The sequence below is a fragment of the Squalius cephalus genome (genome assembly GCF_949319135.1).
Source record: "Squalius cephalus genome assembly, chromosome: 1".
In the NCBI taxonomy this organism is placed as follows: Eukaryota; Metazoa; Chordata; class Actinopteri; order Cypriniformes; family Leuciscidae; genus Squalius; species Squalius cephalus.
The window spans coordinates 44015730-44034737 of NC_137122.1; the positions used below are offsets into that span (position 1 = coordinate 44015730).

Consider the following 19008-nt stretch of genomic DNA (forward strand, 5'->3'; position numbering starts at 1 on the left):
CAGAAAGTGAGTAACATACAGTCATGGCCTTTCAGACAATAATAATCTAACAGCTCAAGTGCAATGTAAAAAATAAAATAAAAACAGCACCTTTTTCTTTTCTCTTTACAGTGTTTGTCCATTGTGCTTTATTACTGCAATACAAACCTGACACAAAAGATGTTTTACAAGTTAGCTTTATTTTGAGTTTCTTTAGTTATTGCTAATTTTTTCATATTTTTCCTTTCTTTTTGGGGGGAACGCTTTACATTTGTTAACATTAGTGTATACATTGGTTAACATGAACTAACTATGAGAAATATATATATTTTTTATAGCATTTATTAACCTTTGTTAATGATAGTTAATACAAATACAAGTCTTCATTGCTTGTCCACAGTGCATTAACTGTTAACAGCAAGGGCGTAGGTTTGGCCTCAGCTTTGGTGGGGACATCCCCCCTCCCCTTCCCCCTGGAATTCTTTTGTTGTAAGATACCAGTGCTTTAATGGCGATTTCAGACTGTTGGCAATACAGAATATCACAATACAGAAGTGAATCTACTTCATCTCATTATATTGTATCCTGACCCCAATACACCATCCTGTATACTGTCCCTAAAGAGCTAGTATAACTGTATAGGTCCAGCTACTTCTTCCTCAACATGCTCTGTGACATCTTCACAAGATGTCTGAGTTTTCCATATGTAATTAAATAATGAACAAATGAATAAAATACACACGTATCATAGTATGCATTCAACACAACAAATCCATTATTATTATCTATTATTATTATTATTATTATCCATGATTACAGTATTCCATTAATACTAAAATTGTATCTACTATTCTATATCAAATTCTATTGATATATTCTATTCTTAAATATTAAATTCTTAGGCTACACTCACTCACAAATACATTACATAAATAGAATGTAGAAACGAAAAATGTCTCAGATCCACTGTTTATGTTGACTGCAAGATTCTAAGTTAAGGTCAGCTAATTAACATTCAGTGACTTGCTAACGTAGCATTATGATAGCGCGACTTCTATGAGTCTATCAGTGCTGTGCTGCACAGCCTAATCAATACTCTTAACCTTAGTTGAAAGATTGCTGCTGCTAGGTTTAACTGTAACAACATCCTAGGTAACACATACTATCACCAATACTATTTTCCACAGTAGAATCTGCATTTGAAAGACTGGTCAGTCACTACTACTGCCAGTTTATTTGTGTGGCTAGTTATTTTGCCTACTTACACTGCTTTATGAAAAAGCTTCGTATATTTCTTCTTCTTGGGTGGCATAGCTGATCTATCTACAAAGTACAAAAAGTGGCAAAAAACGGAATATTAAAATGTTTTACTCTGGCCTTTGTATGTGGCAGAGAGACAGCCCTGGTAACTTACCGTCGGCGTCGTCGACACGCGCGCGCGCACACACACACACACACACACACACACACACACACACACACACACACACACACACACACACACACCACCCGCTCGCTGCCAGTGCAAGCACAAAAGTAGTCCCGGCCCGCACGTGTAGCCTGTCAGATACACCGCCGCCAATCAAATTACGGCGTTTCTTGTACTGTCGTTGTTTTGGCCGTTGGAATCGATCCAAATAGCAGTTCAAAGGAGCTTGCTAAATATTGGTGGGGACAAATTTGTCATCTCAAAATATTGATTGGGACTAGTACCTAGCGTCCCCCCCTAAACCTACGCCCATGGTTAACAGATACAACTTTATTTTAATAATGTATTAGTAAATGTAGAAATGAACAGCAACTAATAATAATAAATGCTGTAGAAGTAGGCTATTGTTTCTTGCTAGTTAATTTGAACTAATGTTAACTAATGAAACCTTATTTTAAAGTTTTACCCTTTTTTATACATATAATGTGACCCGTGAAGCAATTTTAACTACACTTTATGAATAAAAGGTGCTGTGCAAGTAAATGATGAGTATTATTATTATTATTATTAATGCACACATTTCCATTTTTTGTCTCTGTAGCTGGAAGTCAAGCCAGTTATGTGAATCAAAACGGTGAGGAGGAAAGCAACATTCATGTCGAAAACCATGGTCAGAAATCGAATGACACATTTATGAGTAGTTATGGAGTGTATTATAAATGTGCCTTACACATATGTAACTGAGTTATGGGTGACATGGAAAATCTTTGTGAGTGAACAAATGTGTGTTCATGAGAGATTGACTGGATAATAATCCAGAATATGTGATTCTTCTCTAGACAGTGAAGATGAAGCGTACAGTCAGCGTCCAGGTGACTACATGTAAGAAGAGCACTCATTCCTGATCCCAAATCTTCACAAGTTGTACCAAACTATTAGTTAGGCTAAAGCTGAATAATTATCCGTATGAAACTGAAGGAAAAAATATATATTTTTTGTCCCTCCAGAACTGTGATTCCAGATTCCCCAGGCACACAGCCTTCATCCCACAGTTCAGGTAAAATATTTGAGATTAGACAAGGATAGCAATTTATTTACGTTTGTTTAATTATAAATAAATTGTCAAATAGAATCTTCTGATGATTTTATCTAATTTTGTAGAAAAAACGTATATAAATGAAGAGATAGGTGGCTCTGAGGATGACTCAAACTCAGGTAGGCCTACTACATGCTGAAAATAAATGCACAGCTCAGTACATATCATAACATGTGTTATTCAAGATTCAACTCATTTTTTAAAAAGTCAGTTTAATGTAATTTAAAGGTGACATATTATGAAAATCTTGTGCTATAATTGAGTCCCCGGTGCATCTCAACAACCCACAAAACGTGAAAAGTGACAACTTAGTAACTTTGTTTTGGTAAGCCTTTCTCTGCAAGTGTCAAAAAAATAATCAGATTTCGCTCCCCTTCTGACATAGGAAGGGGATCCTTTTATAATATTACCGCCCGTTAATCGCCATTTAGTTTTCGCAAGCGATATTGTTACCAGTTCTAATGCAATGGCAAAAGTTCGAGCAAAGCATGCAAACTGTTCTGTCGTTGGCTGCACAGTTGAGTAGCCTACATAACGCTATTTAGAGTCCCAGCCTCAGGTGAGACAAGAGAGCAGTGGATTGGTTTTATTTTCAACGGAAATCCCCCAGAAACAGATTAATCTATAGGGGCTTTCGCACCGGATAGTTCTAGGAGCTTAGTTCAGGGTGGTTCCTCTAGGGCCGTTTTCCTGGTTGCATTCGCACCGCCAGTAGGAAGTCTGAAGTGGCGTAAGCCACGCTTGTTGTTGGAACTTTTATTTTGACGGCACAGAGGAACACCTGAGCACACAACGCTCCCATTCTCCGTCTTCATTAGTTTACCATCTGTTTAACAATCCTGTCTAATACGTTATTAGATAGAACTGTTATTCAAAGTAGACAGTGTATGAAAAAGTATTAGTGTTTGCCGTGTGGTTGATGCTCAATGTCGCTGGCTGAGCAGAAATACATAATCATGTTTGGCTTGGTCCCCTCAAAGTCAAGTTGGATTTTCTCCTCAGCGTAAAGGTTACGCCCATCTATCACTGTTTTCCATGTTCGTGGAGTAAATATATAGGCTATAATATGTGTAAATGAGTTCCTAGAACTAAAATCGTTCCTAGTTCCTGCGGTGCGAACGCGCCAAAAACCGGGAACTTCTACCATTAGTTCTAGGAACTATGAACAGGTTCCTCAGGTGCGAATGCCCCTAATGTAACACCACAACAAATATATTCACTAACCATTCAGAGACGTCCGGGTGCGGCTAAAAGTTGCAACTTCTTCCAGAGTCTCTCTGTAAGGCTGCACTACTGGCTATTCCTGAGATTTTGGATGAGTGATGCCGCGTTCCAGGCAACCTGTAACCCGTGTTTTTCCAAACTTATACCCGTGAAAGTGCACTGGAACGGCAGTCAAACCCGTGATTTCCCACCCGTGAACTCGTACTAGATCGATGTACTCCCAGTTACGAGTTGGAAAAACACGGGTTACAGGTTGCCTGGGATTCGCGTGTTTTATTGTATCCGAAACCTCCTCGTGTACATGATCTGCCGTCTTCTGCATTTAAAGGGACACACACAAAAAGGGGCAAATTTTGACAAGCTATATTAAATGATCTGGGGGGGTATTTTGAGCTGAAATTTCAGACACATTCTGGGGACAACATAGATTTATATTACATTTTAATGTAATAATATGCATAATATGTCACCTTTAAGTTGAAATGACTTAAACATCTAAGTTGATTGTACTTAAAAAAAAATGTAAGCAACTTTTTTAGAGTGTGTGAATGCTGTGGTGTTTTTACAGACTGTCACGATTATGAAAATTTCCGAAACTCTTCAGACCCCCAAAACCAAATCTGTCGTAAGTGATTGTTCAAAAAAATAACTTCCACTTAGCACTTATTTTTACATGGATAATCAGTGGACAAACAAAATGTTGATGATTAAGTGGCATCAATTCATTAGCTTTAGCACTATACTTGAAGTTCACATGAATTGTATTGTAGTTACATGAATAGCAAAATGTACTGATTTATTTGTCAAACTTTTTAATATATATATATATATATGCGCTCAACACACCTAATAATTAATATTTTTCATTTCCATGAAATCAAATATTTTCATGTTCCTGCCCTCCAACAGGTCTGTCCCGTGGAAGTGTGAGCAGTGATGATGAGCGGGGCAGCTCTGATTATGTCAACACAGAGCCTAACTTATTATGATCAAGGTACTACACAGCTCTCAGATTTACTGTACTTGACTGTCTGACATTTTTGGATTTTTCAATGAACCAAAAAAATATATTTTCTCCAGGATTTCCATTTTATCAAGTCAAGTTGGTTAGAGGCCTGAAAATCATCCTGAGTCTCCAGATATACCCATGCTTTGAATTTTGAAGTGCAGCAGCACCACCAAAAAAGCATTGAACCACTGCCACCTCACAGAAAACTCCACTTCCTCCCTCAATCCTTATGACAGATCTGCTGACGATACCTGAGAATTTCTTTTTTTAAACATTTGCTGTTTACTACGTAACGCATCCAGGCTTTTGCTTCCAAAAATATGAGTGCAGAGAAATGACTCTTTGTAATATACAGCTTTGATACAGTCAAATGTTTATAAAATTTTGTTATTGGCTTGTAAATGTGGAAATAAAGTTAATTACTAATTTACATTGTGTCTGTTGAAATAATATGGATAGAAACTTTATGTAAGAAAAACTTGAAATGCATTTTCTAGTCACTGAATGCAGCAGTAAAAATCAAATCATGAGACAAAACACACATGGAGAGTTTAAAAATTTATTTTTATAAACTTGTTTTTTTATTTTTTTGTTCTTTTTTTAACCATTTATTATTTGCTTATTTAATAAGGGGGTTGAGGACAAAGGGAGAGGTCACTGTATTTTTATAAAAATGTCCCTCATTCTTTACATTTTTTGTCTAACACGCTCACTCGTTCCCTCTTTCTGATTTAGACACTTGTGTCCCCATCCGCTCAAATTAAAAATAGCAAAAGGGGGAGGGGGGGGAAATAAAACAAGCACATTCAGTCTTGCCAGAGGTGAATAAAAACAAAATCTTTTTTTTTTCCCATTCGTGGAGCAGGTGGAGGGTATATACACATGTGCGATCCCACAGGAGGATCAGGTGGGGGCACTCTGCTCAGTCTCCGTCTCAAGTCACACTGTCAGTTTCCAGGAGGGTGGAATGGAATCTGCTGGGAAGGATGAGCCACTGATGAGTGCAGAGAAAAACAGAAATTGATTAAAAAAAAAAACCTTGGTAAACGTGTCTGCACATAGCTGCATATTAAACATCAAATTTGTATAATTAGCTGATTTCGGTAACAGAAAACAGGATGGTAGATAGCACACGTATGCAGGAAACTCACCCTGAGGGTGTCCAACATAGGCGTAGTGCTGGTGGGGCCCCTGTTGGGGTGGGGGAGGGCCGTGCTGGGGGCCAGAACCCTGCTGAGGGGGCGGGGCATGAAGCAACATCACAGGTGGTGGGCCGTGACCTCCAGAATGGTGAGGACCCGAGAGAGCACCTTGAACATGGGCCTGAAATAAAATACAATTATACACATACTTAATACAAAACTATATTTTAAAATATTACAATAGAAAATGTATTCCTGTGGTGTCAAAGCTTAATATTCAGCTTCATTACTCCAGTCTTCAGTGTCACATGATCCTTCAGAAATCATTACAATACACTGATTTGACGCCCAGTTATTATTGGTGCTCAATTATTCATTGTCCTTATAAACAGAATCCGAAAAAAAAAAAAAAAAAAGTTTTCAGTGAATAGAAAGTTCAAAAGAACAGCATATTTTGTAACATTATAAATTACTTTGTCACTTTTTGAACAATTTCTTGCAGGTATCAGCACTTACATTTTTTGGAAACGTCTTAAAAATGGTATTAAAATGTAAGACACCACTTCCTTTGACAAAAATCACCCTGCTCAACAGAGAAGCATGAATGAACACTGGACATTTGTGGGTTTAAATGAACAGGGTAAAAGGTCCATAGGTGTATCTAAGGAGATCGTAGCAAACAAAATTTTAGCACTACCATTTGCTCCAATGGTGAAGAAAAAAAGTCCACTATTGCCTTTCTATGACTTTCCAATAAATTAGAAAAACAGAGACAGATCATGGCGATTTAAGAAACAATTTCAATTTACGATCACAGCTGTATTAGAAACACCCTCATAGCACTGTTTTGTATAGTGTTTTAAAGTGTTTTAAATTTTTGTAACATTAATACTGCACTGAAAATATATAATTAAATAATACTAAATTTTTATTTGGGGATGCAACTAGTGATAACAAGAGTGATATTTCTGTCTTAATTCACTTTGATGCTTTTTTTAGCAAGTCTAGCCTAGTATTTCAATAAGAAATACTACAGAAATTGAATAGTCATCAAATATAAAATAAAAAAACAGCAGTCTTTACTGTATGAATTAAATATGCTACACAACCTTTTCGGACAAGAGCAGCGAGTGATTCTCTCTTTATCTTTGTGTGTATTTGATGGGTAAAGCGCGGGAGAATTGAATTGGGTGCTCGAGCGCTGACAGACGGCTTTCATTTTATTTTATAAAATGCAGCCATGGTGATTTATTAAAAATTATAAACTTTTGACTGGTATTATTTATATAGTTTAATATTTATTTTTAGAATTTAAAAGATTTCTTTTTAGAAAATTTTTGATTGACAGAACATTTTCTTAATTTTTTTAATCCTCAGATTAATGTTTAATCCTCATGTTGACACTGGGATAAACGAAAATAACTCCAGTGACATTGAAATTCATACAAAGCAGACATGCACTGTTGAGAAACGTGACTGCTGATGTGGAAGTGTTTTGTTTGTGATTGTGGTCATCACCTGTGTCAGCTGTCCTAGAGAGGAGTACGGGTGAGGCAGGGGCTGGTGTCCCGGCAGACTGTAGCCCTGAATGGAGTAGGAGGCCTGTGGGGAGCTGTGTCCTGGGGGCATGTTAGGGGGTGTGGGGGCTGACAGCGGCCCAGAGTGGTACAAAGACTGAGGCTGAGGACCAGACTGACCAGACTAGAAAAGACAGACAGTCAACACAGAAAACATTTAGTATCATTACCAAAGGCATCTGAAACTTAGGGGGATTTCTTGTATGAATATTTCTTTGTAACATAAAAGTTCTTTGAGTGAGAGTTTGTGGAATAGGTGTGTAGTTGCTATTGATTGGCAGGTGGACGCACCTGTCCTGGACTGGGGGCGGGGTGTTGGGGCGGCTGGCTGCCTGTGGGGGTGCTGGAGGGCTGAGGATGATGAAGGGAACCAGAGTGATGAGAGAATGACTGCGGAGCTGAAGGAGAAAGAAAAATGTATATAGTTGACAACATAAACACACAAACTAAATCAATCCATTCCACACAAAAAAATAATAATTTAAATGCTTACCATACATCCCCTGCTGAGGGGCTGGCGGTCCTTCAGTCTGACCAGGGTACTGTGGGCCTGGGGGACCCATTGCCTGTGGGTGCCCTCCCGATCCAAGCATTCGTGGTCCACCCTGGAGCATTGAGTACATCTGAGACAGAGAGAGAAATAACAGAGGGGTTTTTTTTTAGTGAAGGTGGCCATCCACAAAACAATTAAAAAAATTTTGTTTGATTGAAATACTAGAAGCATTTGTTCTACCGGAAACGTGAAGGATGGTACCTGTCCAGGGTAGTGGGGCATTGCTGATATGACCTGGTTGTACTGCAGATATGAGGGAGGGTAAGGAGACGCCACCAGAGGAGGTCCTGCTGCTGATGCCGCGGCCTGGAGCATAGGGGGCGCTGAAGAGCTGTGGTCTGGACGAGAAGTCACCACAGAACCTGAGAGACAGGTGGCATAAGTTATACACGAATATGCAACACTTTTCAAGAGTAGAGTGCAAAATAGGGCCTGAAACTCTTATTTTAACTGTTATTATCATTATTAATAATAATAATGATGATAATATAATAAATTGTAATATTACAATGCAATCTGAAAAAAAAAAAATTTTTTTAAAGAGTTTGTCCCTATTTTTGTTATTAACATTATTAATAAGAATTAGTGCTGTTGAAAGATTAAAATATTTAAGCGCAATTAATCGCATTAATGTCATAGGTAACTCGCAATTAATCACATATTTTTATCCATTCTAAATGTCCCTTGATTTCTTTTTGTTCCATTATTTTTTCTCATTTTAATGCTCTTATCAACATGGAAAAATGGATCGCTTGCATTGTGCAAATGTTTTTTAATTGAAAACAACATTGGCATATACTGTAGTGTTTAATTTCACACTAACATTCTCACTTGGAGCAAATAATCACATCAGAGAATTCGCATCAGCTGTGTGCTTGGCCATCAGGTGCTATTTCAGACTGGACGTGCTGCGATGATAGCTCAGATCACGACGACAAAACACACAGATCACTTTGGTCTTGTCAATGGAACCATTTGGCAACTTTTTAAAAGTAAACTTTCCATTTAGATTCTTATTGGCATCCATTTCGGCATCTCGCGCTCGCCATCCACTCAAAACGTAACGTTAGCCTACTACTCTTTGGCCGGGTTGGAAGCCCAAACAAGTGTGTGCGGCGTGCCTGTTGCTTTGTTTCTGGTCTAGCTAGATCCGGTGTGGTGTTGTAGTTTTTCTAACGTTACTAGTAAAACTACAAAGTTTGCTAGGCCAAAAAGAATGTTAATCTCGCGATAAAAAAGTGACGCCGTCAAAATGGGTTTGTGTTAACGCCGTTAATAACGCGTTTAACTGACAGCACTAATAAGAATCCATTTAAATTAAGAGTTTCAGGCCCTATTCGTAGGTGTTAAAAAAAAAAAAAAAAAAAAAAAAAAAAACACCTTAAAAACATTTTAAGTAAGCATTTAAAATAATAATAAAATAAATTATTAACACTACTACTAATCCATACAGTATTAGTACAATCAGTAATGAAGAGTTCAATGTAAGTATTACCTTTTGCTCTTGGGTACTTCCCTTGACCAACATTTGTCATGGGATACGGGTACATCTGAGGTGCCTAGAAAAAAAAACACAAGTACATATAACATCTATGTTGCAAACTACTCTATAAAAGTTTTTGAAAATGAGCAGCAGGGACAGAGACCTGTACGGAGTGACCCTGTATCTGGATGGGCGAGACATAGCTCAGGTACTGGGTGTTGTAAATGGCTCCCTGGCCTGGTGGGGGCTGCAACACCACTGTTGGGCTGGGCGGAGTTGGCCGTGGCGGGGTGGGAGCGGCCGAGGGCTTCACCTGCAAAATAGACATGGCACACTTAGCTTTTTAACGGCTGTATAAAGGAAACTAAACAGTGGAAATCAATGCTCTCACCATGCTGAGAGGAGCCTTATTGGGGTTGAACTCTTTGGCGTTGGGGTTGAGTGTAGATTTCTTCACTTGACTGCATCGGAAAGCGGTTTGAAATGCGTTGATTACCAACAGAGTTAATATGGTATCACTAGTAGTTGTCAAATGTGATTAGTAAATCAATTAAGCCAAATATTCTGAAATGGTGTACTTACTCAGTCATTCCCTCTGGCCTCTCCGCTGCCTCTGGTTTGCCCTCCTCACTGCCTGGGGTCCCGGGTTGGGGCGTCCCTGCCGTTTGCCTTTCTGCAGTTGGATTTTGCATGGCAGTGCCGGATAGGGCAGAGGGTGCAGAGATTGGTGTGGCTGGTGGAGGGGTGGTGATTGCCACCCCTTCTGCATTTGTCTCTCTACTTCTCTCTTCTGCCGGAAGCTCAGCGGTCAGAGTTGTGGGCGGGGCTGCTTTAGCTTCTGTAGGAGGGGTGGAGTCTGTTTGTGTGTTGTGGGCGGGGTTTGTTTGAGAAGAATCAGAGGCCAAAGTTTTGGGGTTGGAACTAGATGGAAGCTAAAAAAAAAAAAATCAGAAAGGGAATTTTTTTAAATTAGTTAATTCTCTTGAACAAACTGACAAAGGTACAAAGAAAAGTTTTGCAATGTTTTCACTGATCTAATAAATTGTATTTTGTAAATATAAACGAATTTTGATTTTGTTGGATGCAACACTCCAAAAAAGGTGGGACAGAGGCAAAAAAATGAAAAGATTAAAGAATCTCCAAGTTAAACTCTTAAAATGGTCCACAATAAGTAGGTGAATTGGTAATTAGTGAGGGTATCCTGATGGAGTATAAAAGGAGCATCTTAGTCTTTGAAACCAAAGAAGGGTCATGGCTCATCACTTTATTCCAAATTTTATGAAAGAATTGTCAAACAATTCAAAATCAAAATGCAAGTAGTTCAGAAAAACATTGGAAATATTTTCTTTGTACTTTGTTTAAAAAGAATGACTAACCACAAATTCTTGATTTTATTGCATTTTACAAAATGACCCAACTTTTCTGAAAATGGAGCAATTACATATTCAAAAGAAGTACCTACTCAGAGTATTCAATTTCAGATGCAGCCTATGACACACTCACCCTAAAATCAGTACCAAACTTGCGAAGCTCTTCGAGGTGTTGTGATCTCTGCTGGACTGTAGAGACTATGAAGAGAGAGAGAAGAACATTTATTGGTTAAATGACAAGTGCATGTAATGAAGTTACCAAGAATCATACAACTTCAGGATTACCTTTGCCACTCTTGCCATCCTGAGGACTAACTGGACTCTCCGTCCTTTCCTTAGACAGAATTTCGTTCACTAAAGTGAAAGAAAGAGTTAAGATTATCAGACGCATGTATAAATGAACAGTTTGTAACCACTCAAATTTATAACATCTCACCATCTACAGGGAACAGAGGGGTGGGGCCAGTGGGTTTAGGGGTCACCATGGTAACTGAAGAGGTATCCACGTAGGTAGGAGTAGCAAGAGGAGAGTCCTGGGAAGGAGCATCTGGTTTGGGGGAACGAGAGACTGGAGAGAGACAGAGAAAAAGGTAAAAATGTTACATTTAAGAAAAACAAAGGAACAGAGGATAGAAATCTATACACACACACCCCGTTCAAAGGTTTGGGGTCAGTAGCTTTTTTGGTTTTGAAAGAATATTTGTAAAACAATAAAATAACCATAGCAAAACACTTTTTTTTGGTTGTTTTTTAGAACAAGTTTTCTGTGCACCAAATCAGTCTATTATAATGATTTCTGAAGGATCATGTGACACTGAAGACTGGAGTAATGATGCTGAAATTTCAGCTTTGACATCACAGAGAACTACATTATAAAATATATTAAAATAAATGATATTTTACATCGTAATAATATTTTACAATTTATTTGTTTTTACTGCATGTTTGATCAAATAAGTGCACACAAGAGAACACAAGTCTTAACTTTTGAAATATGAAATATATATTTATATATAATATATATATTTTTTAGTTCAAGATTTATTTAGCCATTTCAACATTAAAGTTGATAGGAATTTGTCTTGGAATGCTCTAATTAACAACAATACACTGACACAACAACACTTCCACACATATACCTCACATATATCCCCCAATAACATCAAATACACAAACATAAACAACACATATTGCATTGTGTCATTCAAGCATTCAATGTTCTAGCTTCAGACCATGTTTAGATAACGTATGGCTTGGGGATAGGTACTATCTCTGAAGCGTGATGTTCTACTGATGATGCTTCTGTACCTCTTCCCCGAGGGCAGTAAAGTGAACAAGTGATTGGCTGGGTGATAGGGGTCAGTAGTGATGTTTTTCGCCTTTTTATTAATTCTGGAGTCGTAATGTGAGGCTATAGTAGGCAGACTACAGCCAATGATCTTAGAGGCTCTTCTCACTACTTTCTCTAGCTGTTGCTTACCCTGACTAGTCGCATTACCATACCAGGACAGGATAGAGAAGGTCAGCACACCTTCTATGGCGGCTCGGTAGAAATGAGTCATGCCTTTCTGGGTAACCCCAAATTTCCTCAACTGACGGAGAAAATAAAGTCTCTGATGGGCTTTGCTAACAATGAGACTGATATTCAAGTCCCATGAGAGGGATTGATGAATGGTGGTGCCCAAGAAACAAAAGGAAGAGACCCTCTCAACAACCTGATCATTGATGGAGAGGGGAAGATGCCGAACTGCCTTCTTCCTAAAGTCCACTATATATATATATATATATATATATACACATACTACATCCACTATATATATATATACTGAAAAATGCTTTAGTTAAACAGCAGTCCAATTATCTTAGGTCCCGTTTACACCTGGTATGAAGATGCGTTAAACTTCTGGTCGATCGGATCACGTGGAGCACACTAAATACAGGTGTAAACAAGTAGTGCTCACTGCAGTCAAATAACATCCAGCTCCACCTCTCTGGACACTAATGGGGTGGAGGGATAGAGTTGTGGGTAGGGTAGGGTGTGGTTGATATTCTAGCTCCACCCATTAAGCCCAAATGACATTGCTCCTTCTCGCTGGATGTCTAGCAAGGGGGAGCTAGATGTAATATCCGCCCATGTGCACTGCAGTGAGAAGCCTCTCGTGTAAGAAGCCCACTTTCAACCACTTCCAAAGGTAGTCAAACTCATGACCAGACTGCTTCTGTAGTGTAAGTTAGTTGCCCGTGTATCAGCATTGTTGTTAAGGCAAGAGCAAATCCACAACGTTAGTTACCCTTTCAAACTAGCACGGTCAAGTTTACACGCGCATTTGCGTCCTTTTGTGCAGATGTAGCCTAAGCTGTAATAGGTATATATCTGATTAATCTAAAAGAGGATGTGTTTGGTTGAGTTTATTAACCCTCTAGCAAATCGCTGCAGGGTGGTGTTTATTCCCAATTTCAGCTCAAATGCAATGCACAATATTATTGACTGGGTTATTTAAGATGATCAGTTTCATTTTCAAAAACATTGATGCATCATAATCTAGTAGTGTTATTTTTTCTAGTCATAGGTTCATGTTGTTTTCATAGACATGTCATGTTTTGACAACAGTCTTAAAATATTTTCAATGTCAATTTTAAATGTCAAAAGCCCATAAAGCTCAGCTGGACATCATAAACTTGTGTGTGTGTGGGTGTGCGCATGTATGCATATTGACCTGTAGGGGAGGAGTGAGAATTTGAGGTACGCAGGTTTCTGTTGTTCTGTCCAGGCCTTTGAGACTTGGGTGACATTCTAGATGACACTAAAAGAGATTAATGCAATGTTCATTAGTAACACAGAGGGCGATAACCATCATAAACAGTGAAAGCAATAGGCCTCACGCACACAAAACTTACCTCCGTTGACGGGCCGGGCCGAGTCTGAGAGAGACTGTGGGTGAGAGAGTGAATGTGGGAGTGTGTGTGGGGAAGGAGGGCTAGAGTGACCTAGCTGTGTAGGTGAGCTGCTCTGTGACTGGTGTGTAGGGTATCCTCCTCTGACAGAGAGAGGGCTGCTCCTATCACTGGGAGGAATAGGCTGACCACTCCCAGAGGGGAGGGGTCGAGGGGAGGAGCTTGGGGGGCCAGGTCTATTTGTTCGATTAGGCAAGGTGGATACAGCTCCACCTCTTTCATTCCTTCCAGAAACTCCCATTTCTCGCTCCCTTGCCCTCTGGGGTAGAGGAATGTACTTGCTCTCCCTAAAATAAAGATAAAGACAGCAATGATCACCAGTATACTAAGGAGAAGGACCACATAAGATAACAGTGAGGGAAAGGAAGAAAAAGATTGAGTCAAACCTGCTCCCAGCACTAGAGAACCCAGGGCTATCCCTTCCTCTTTCCCTTTCTCCGCCATCACGGTCCCTGTCCCGAACCACAGCGCTGAATTTGTCTTCCTCTGTTCGTCCATCATCATTCTCCAGCGCTACCCGATGACGATACTGTGAACTAGCTTCAATCTCATTGGCCAACCGGGCGGCTCGAGCTTCTCGCTGCCTGAAGCCCTCAGAGCTGCCCCGCTCCAGAGGAACCCTATCAGAGAAAGGCACCAGAAATCAAGTAAATATCACATTCTTCTAACAGGACTCCTGCAAAGTTTTTAAAAATCTAATTTAAGACCTGCACAAAATGTACACCCATGTCCATAGAGAGCAAACCCATACAATCTCAAAATAAATCCATTTCAAATTCTTTTTCTTAATTAAACAGGTTGGCGCACACATTCTACTGCAAATATATTCAAGATACATCTTAATTAGTATTTATGTATTGAAATTGGATTATGTACTAATATATCAATATGTACAAATCAGAGGTCGATCGATACTGGATTTGGCTGAAAACAATAATGTGCTTAAAGAAAGCCAATAAACTGATTGTGTACTAGTAAAATTTATATGCTTTGTGTGTACTAGTAAAATTTATATGCTTTGTGTGTTAATTAATGTTCTTGGTCTTTCTTGCCTGTGACGGGTGATCCAGAGAGAAACCACAAGAGTCTACACTGAATATATGCCAGATACAGTTTAGTATGAAACCTAATGCATAATGCAGGACTTGACTAAATTATAAACAAGGTCAAAGTACAACTGGACTCCCATTTTGAAATGCCTATGCTTTACTACCAGCCTCTCATTCAAAAAGATGAGATCAAATATGCACAATGTGACAATGTTTACTTCGACAGTAATCATAAGAATTGCTAGACATAAATGAGTGGCATTCATTGACTGTACACACTTTTAAACCGTGAGCATGTAGAACATAAAACAGTGCTGCTTTTGACTTTAAACGTTTAATTAAATCATAGCCAGTTAAAGATCAATAAATCACATTGAGCCATATGCCTGTTTTTTCTATCCCCAAACATAAAAAAAAAGTAACAAAATCTTGATTTTAAGAGGCAAGACTTATGATGCATAAGTCTTTATGAACTGAAATTTCATCAAACTGAAATTTAAGAAGGAAAGAGTGGGAATCCTGTTTGAAGCACAAAAGGCTTTTCCACTTCCAACTTTAAAGGTCATAGAAAAAAACAAAAGATCTAAAACTGACAGGACATCAACGTACGTGTACATGGCGAGACTGGAGTCATAGGTGGACTTCACCCCATAGGTCTCCTCATTAAAGCGGAACATCTCGCTGGCATCCCAGCCATTAGACTGAAAGTGAGAAAAGGAGCTTCAATCATGTAAAACCTCCAACTAAAGACATTCATTCCAATAATACACTAATCTGTGATCATATTCGGTTGTATATATGAGCATGTTGGTGGAACTCACTGCATCTGCATCTAGGTCAAAATTTTCTCCGTTGCTATCGCCTCCATCCCACCTTTGAAGGACCTTCTCTCTGTGGTCACCGTTTATTCTTGTTGAGCCGATTGCAGAGTCTGTGAAAGTGTCTGAAAACACAAGCACACACAAAGCATTAAAAATATTTCTATTTCTTACAACGCCACTCAAGCGTACCTCCGTGTACACACCTCGGATAGCGTAGTTGAGATCAACATCTCTGCAGATCATAGTGACTAGGTCACTAGGGCCAAAGATCATGGTGTCTGTGATCTCTTCTCTCCTGGGATGGACAGGTGTGCCGCCACCACCGCCTCCATCTCCTTCCTCGTTTTTCACCTTGTGCACCGCATCCACTGCCAGCTCACACTAAACACACACAGATATTGAGTGGGATTTGAGCAATGTGTCAAATTTAATGAGGCGTTGTTCAGAAAAATACACCTTTGCCACAAAAAAATAAATATTTGGATTAATCTCAAATATCAAATTTGGAAAAACAAATCTGAACTTGTTTCAGTGAGAACAAAGCCTGAGATTCTTGAAAATGTAGGTTATCAATTATTAACTTAAAAACAAATGCTTCAAGCGCAAGATTCAGAAAGTAGGACCAATGCAGATGTGTCTGCCAGTAGATTTGGAGGGACAGACTTACACGTGAGCTTAATGTCTTAAAGATCCCCTCATATACACTGCCGTTCTTCACCATAACATCACATCTGGAGCCCTGAGGGAAAGATTGCATACGCATGTCAAGTATTTATATTGCTGCTTAATGCTGAAAACAAATTGGAGTAGTGAGTCTTAAAACTAGGGGGACTTAAAATGTCTATAAAAATAAAAAAAATACAAAACAAGCATCATTATTTCAATTCACCCCCTGAACAACTGTTTCTTTTTTCTTTTCTTGGAAGAAAAAAGGTTCCCATTGTCCAGACAAAACTATAGCCTAAGTTTAAATGTGTGATTTTCTAGACCTAGAAAAATCATGTAGATCAATAAAATTGCACAATTCCATGGGCATGTTTATAAAAAAAAAAAAAAATGTATATGTGTATATATATATATATATATATATATATATATATATATATATATATATATACACACACACACACATTTTCTAGTTATGCCAAGCTCTATAATATTATCAGGTAGCAACTGAGAAAAATTCAAATGAAAAAATAAAATAAAAACTCTTATCCAATAAATTACAAACACCTGGAGAAGTCAATATTTTTTAAATTGCGGTGGACCTTTGCAGTCAAAAACGATCAAACAAGGGTGTTTTTAACAGCCACCTAATACATTTATTTCATGCCAAAACTCACCACCACGGTTGTGAGGAAATGGAGCATCCTGGAGTTATTGTACACACCCTCAAACACCTACAAATAATGCATCAAAATATGTATTAAAATATTTTGTTATCTTGAAATGGAAAATTAGTTTAAAAACGCATAAGAATTTACGTACAGGTGGTGACTGTGAAGGAATCTTCACAGAGTTTCTGTTTCTTAAGGGGAAAAAAAAGGTAAACAGTCGTTAGTAAATATTAATAAACAACAATTGACAAACTTTTTTTTTTTTTTTGTAAATGCCAATACATTCTTTACATATAAATAACAGTCGACAGAATATGAATGGATTAACTGAACCACAAACAAAGATTTCAACGGTTTTTTTGTAATTTTTATTTTTTTTACACGACAATAACACGAATCTGGATATTAAGTATTTTCTGTACACATGAGCTGTATCAAATATTCGTGAATGCTGTCTTTCCACTCAACTTAGGACGTGAAACAGCCCGGTATTGCAAGAGTTGCTCTTCTGTTACATGTGTGGACAACAATTACGACACCGCGAAGCGCGTGCTAAAACAAAAGGACAACCATACGCGAGTCACAAAATAACCATCGGATTGAATCTGGTTGCGCGTAACGACAAAATATAATTGATCAAAGCGGATGTGTAAACAATGGCAACAAGGCGCGTGTTTTAATTACGACAGACCGCAAAGCGGGTTAGAGGACCTGGCTAACAACACAAGAAGCAAATGCCGAATCGAGGACAAGACAAACAGCTTGACATTAACATGCGCAAATGTACACATTTCGTGTCCATCGCCACAATCAATCAAACCGATTATACATTACGAGTGTTTGTACTTTTTTGTCATATGCATCCCGGCTCTTCTTTAAAGGCGTATATAAAATGGCTCAAGATGAAAGTCGAACACAATACTGAATCATATGGGATCGGAAAACAACAACAAAACACTGCTGATCCCTTCCCATGACCCGCCTCCGAGAGCAGCCATTAGCTGAAAAACATGGCAATCAATTAAAATCTAAACTCTATTGGGTGATATTATTCTTTCTGGGCGGATGTGTACCGTTTAAGACAATCCTGCCAATCATTGGCCCAAAATTGTGCCAATCAAATATACTTCGCGGCGATTGGCTAGTGCTCCTGCTAATTTAACAAGGCTCGAAACGATTGGTGCGCAATGGACTCCATTAAATATGCGCTGTGGGCACGCCCACTTTGACCGGTAGGCCTCATGTTAAAATGACAATCCGCGGACTTTCTCAGCGTGGCAGCCCAGCGTGTGCGTTACCTTCCCGGAGTGGGTCTGTTAGAGTTACTCCCTGGAACCGACGAAGCCATTGACCCCGAAGTTCCATTGGATGTTTTGCGGCCACCGGGTCCAGGCTGCTGTTAGAAAGCATGGCGATTGTTAAATACTGACACAAATGAAGAATTAATCACATTTACGTATATTAGACGGCTAGCAGGTTTACTAGCATGTTACGTTACGAAAGTGGAATCTTAAGGAAGGACGACAATAATTATACCCTGAAAGCTTTATGTGTTTTAGTAATCTCGATTAAAGATTGTATAAACCAAACAAACTGATTGAAATTTGTATACGTGGTACTCACATTCTGTCGGCGAAAAGACATATCTAGCCGCTAACTGAGTTGCCCGCTAAATTCTCCTTGTTGCCTATGACAAGCTAGTAGCTGGACTAGCCTGTCTGCGGTGTTATTTCTGTTTTCCGCAGCGTTCTCGGATCCGCACGAGCGCGATCTCCGTTACGGCCCGAAGTCCAGTTCAGTCCGATATTCGGTAACGAACGAACACGAAGAGATAATGAGGCTTATGTTTCTATTAAATATTACCGGCACCACGTCGCGTGAATTAGCCAGCGATAAACGCGAAGGCTGTTTTTTCAAAAACCCTTGATTGTCATTGGACAACATGGCGTGATGACGCAATGGCGCACAAGACCCGTATCACGTA

The 19008-nt window shown here is 38.9% G+C and overlaps 2 protein-coding genes across 9 annotated transcripts in view; one reads left to right on the forward strand and one right to left on the reverse strand.

The window, feature by feature from the left end:
• Positions 1-5166, forward strand: part of lat (linker for activation of T cells) — a 9929-nt gene extending 4763 nt beyond the window's left edge. For 2 of the 4 annotated variants that reach the window (XM_079848752.1, XM_079848753.1), the window contains exons 3-8: positions 2248-2290; positions 2416-2465; positions 2570-2623; positions 4297-4353; positions 4638-4722; positions 4809-5166. In XM_079848752.1, the coding sequence (XP_079704878.1) occupies positions 2248-2290; positions 2416-2465; positions 2570-2623; positions 4297-4353; positions 4638-4717 (284 nt within the window). In that variant the 3' untranslated portion in view covers positions 4718-4722; positions 4809-5166. Of the gene's footprint in view, positions 1-516; positions 669-1957; positions 2043-2247; positions 2291-2415; positions 2466-2569; positions 2624-4296; positions 4354-4637; positions 4723-4808 lie in introns of those variants that run through there. The other 2 variants (XM_079848755.1, XM_079848754.1) reach the window with 2 other exon arrangements.
• Positions 5167-5655: 489 nt separating this feature from the next.
• On the reverse strand, positions 5656-18956 carry atxn2l (ataxin 2-like). 5 transcript variants are annotated; one of them, XM_079849150.1, is made up of 24 exons: positions 18648-18956; positions 18323-18420; positions 17176-17215; positions 17031-17087; positions 16355-16426; positions 15891-16068; positions 15688-15809; positions 15476-15567; positions 14204-14437; positions 13761-14104; positions 13580-13666; positions 11299-11430; positions 11148-11216; positions 10996-11060; positions 10075-10424; positions 9884-9953; positions 9656-9805; positions 9505-9568; positions 8211-8371; positions 7950-8079; positions 7748-7854; positions 7398-7580; positions 5889-6060; positions 5656-5711 (listed from the first exon to the last, which is right to left on the reverse strand). In XM_079849150.1, the coding sequence occupies exons 1-24, from the start codon at positions 18666-18668 to the stop codon at positions 5677-5679; spliced, it is 3033 nt and encodes a 1010-aa protein (XP_079705276.1). In that variant the 5' UTR covers positions 18669-18956; the 3' UTR covers positions 5656-5676. The 5 variants fall into 5 exon arrangements, with proteins under 5 accessions (XP_079705276.1, XP_079705275.1, XP_079705277.1 ...); XM_079849149.1 differs by having other exon boundaries at positions 5656-5731; XM_079849151.1 differs by having other exon boundaries at positions 18323-18417; positions 18648-18904.
• Positions 18957-19008: the final 52 nt, after the last annotated feature.

Coding starts and splice junctions, on each gene's coding strand:
- atxn2l (XM_079849149.1), bottom strand. CDS start 18,668: ATGTCTTTTCGCCGACAGAAT. Junction 7,581..7,747: donor CCGCCCCCAGTCCAGGACAG/GTGCGTCCACCT, acceptor TGTCTTTTCTAG/TCTGGTCAGTCTGGTCCTCA. Junction 5,732..5,888: donor CTATGTTGGACACCCTCAGG/GTGAGTTTCCTG, acceptor TGCACTCATCAG/TGGCTCATCCTTCCCAGCAG.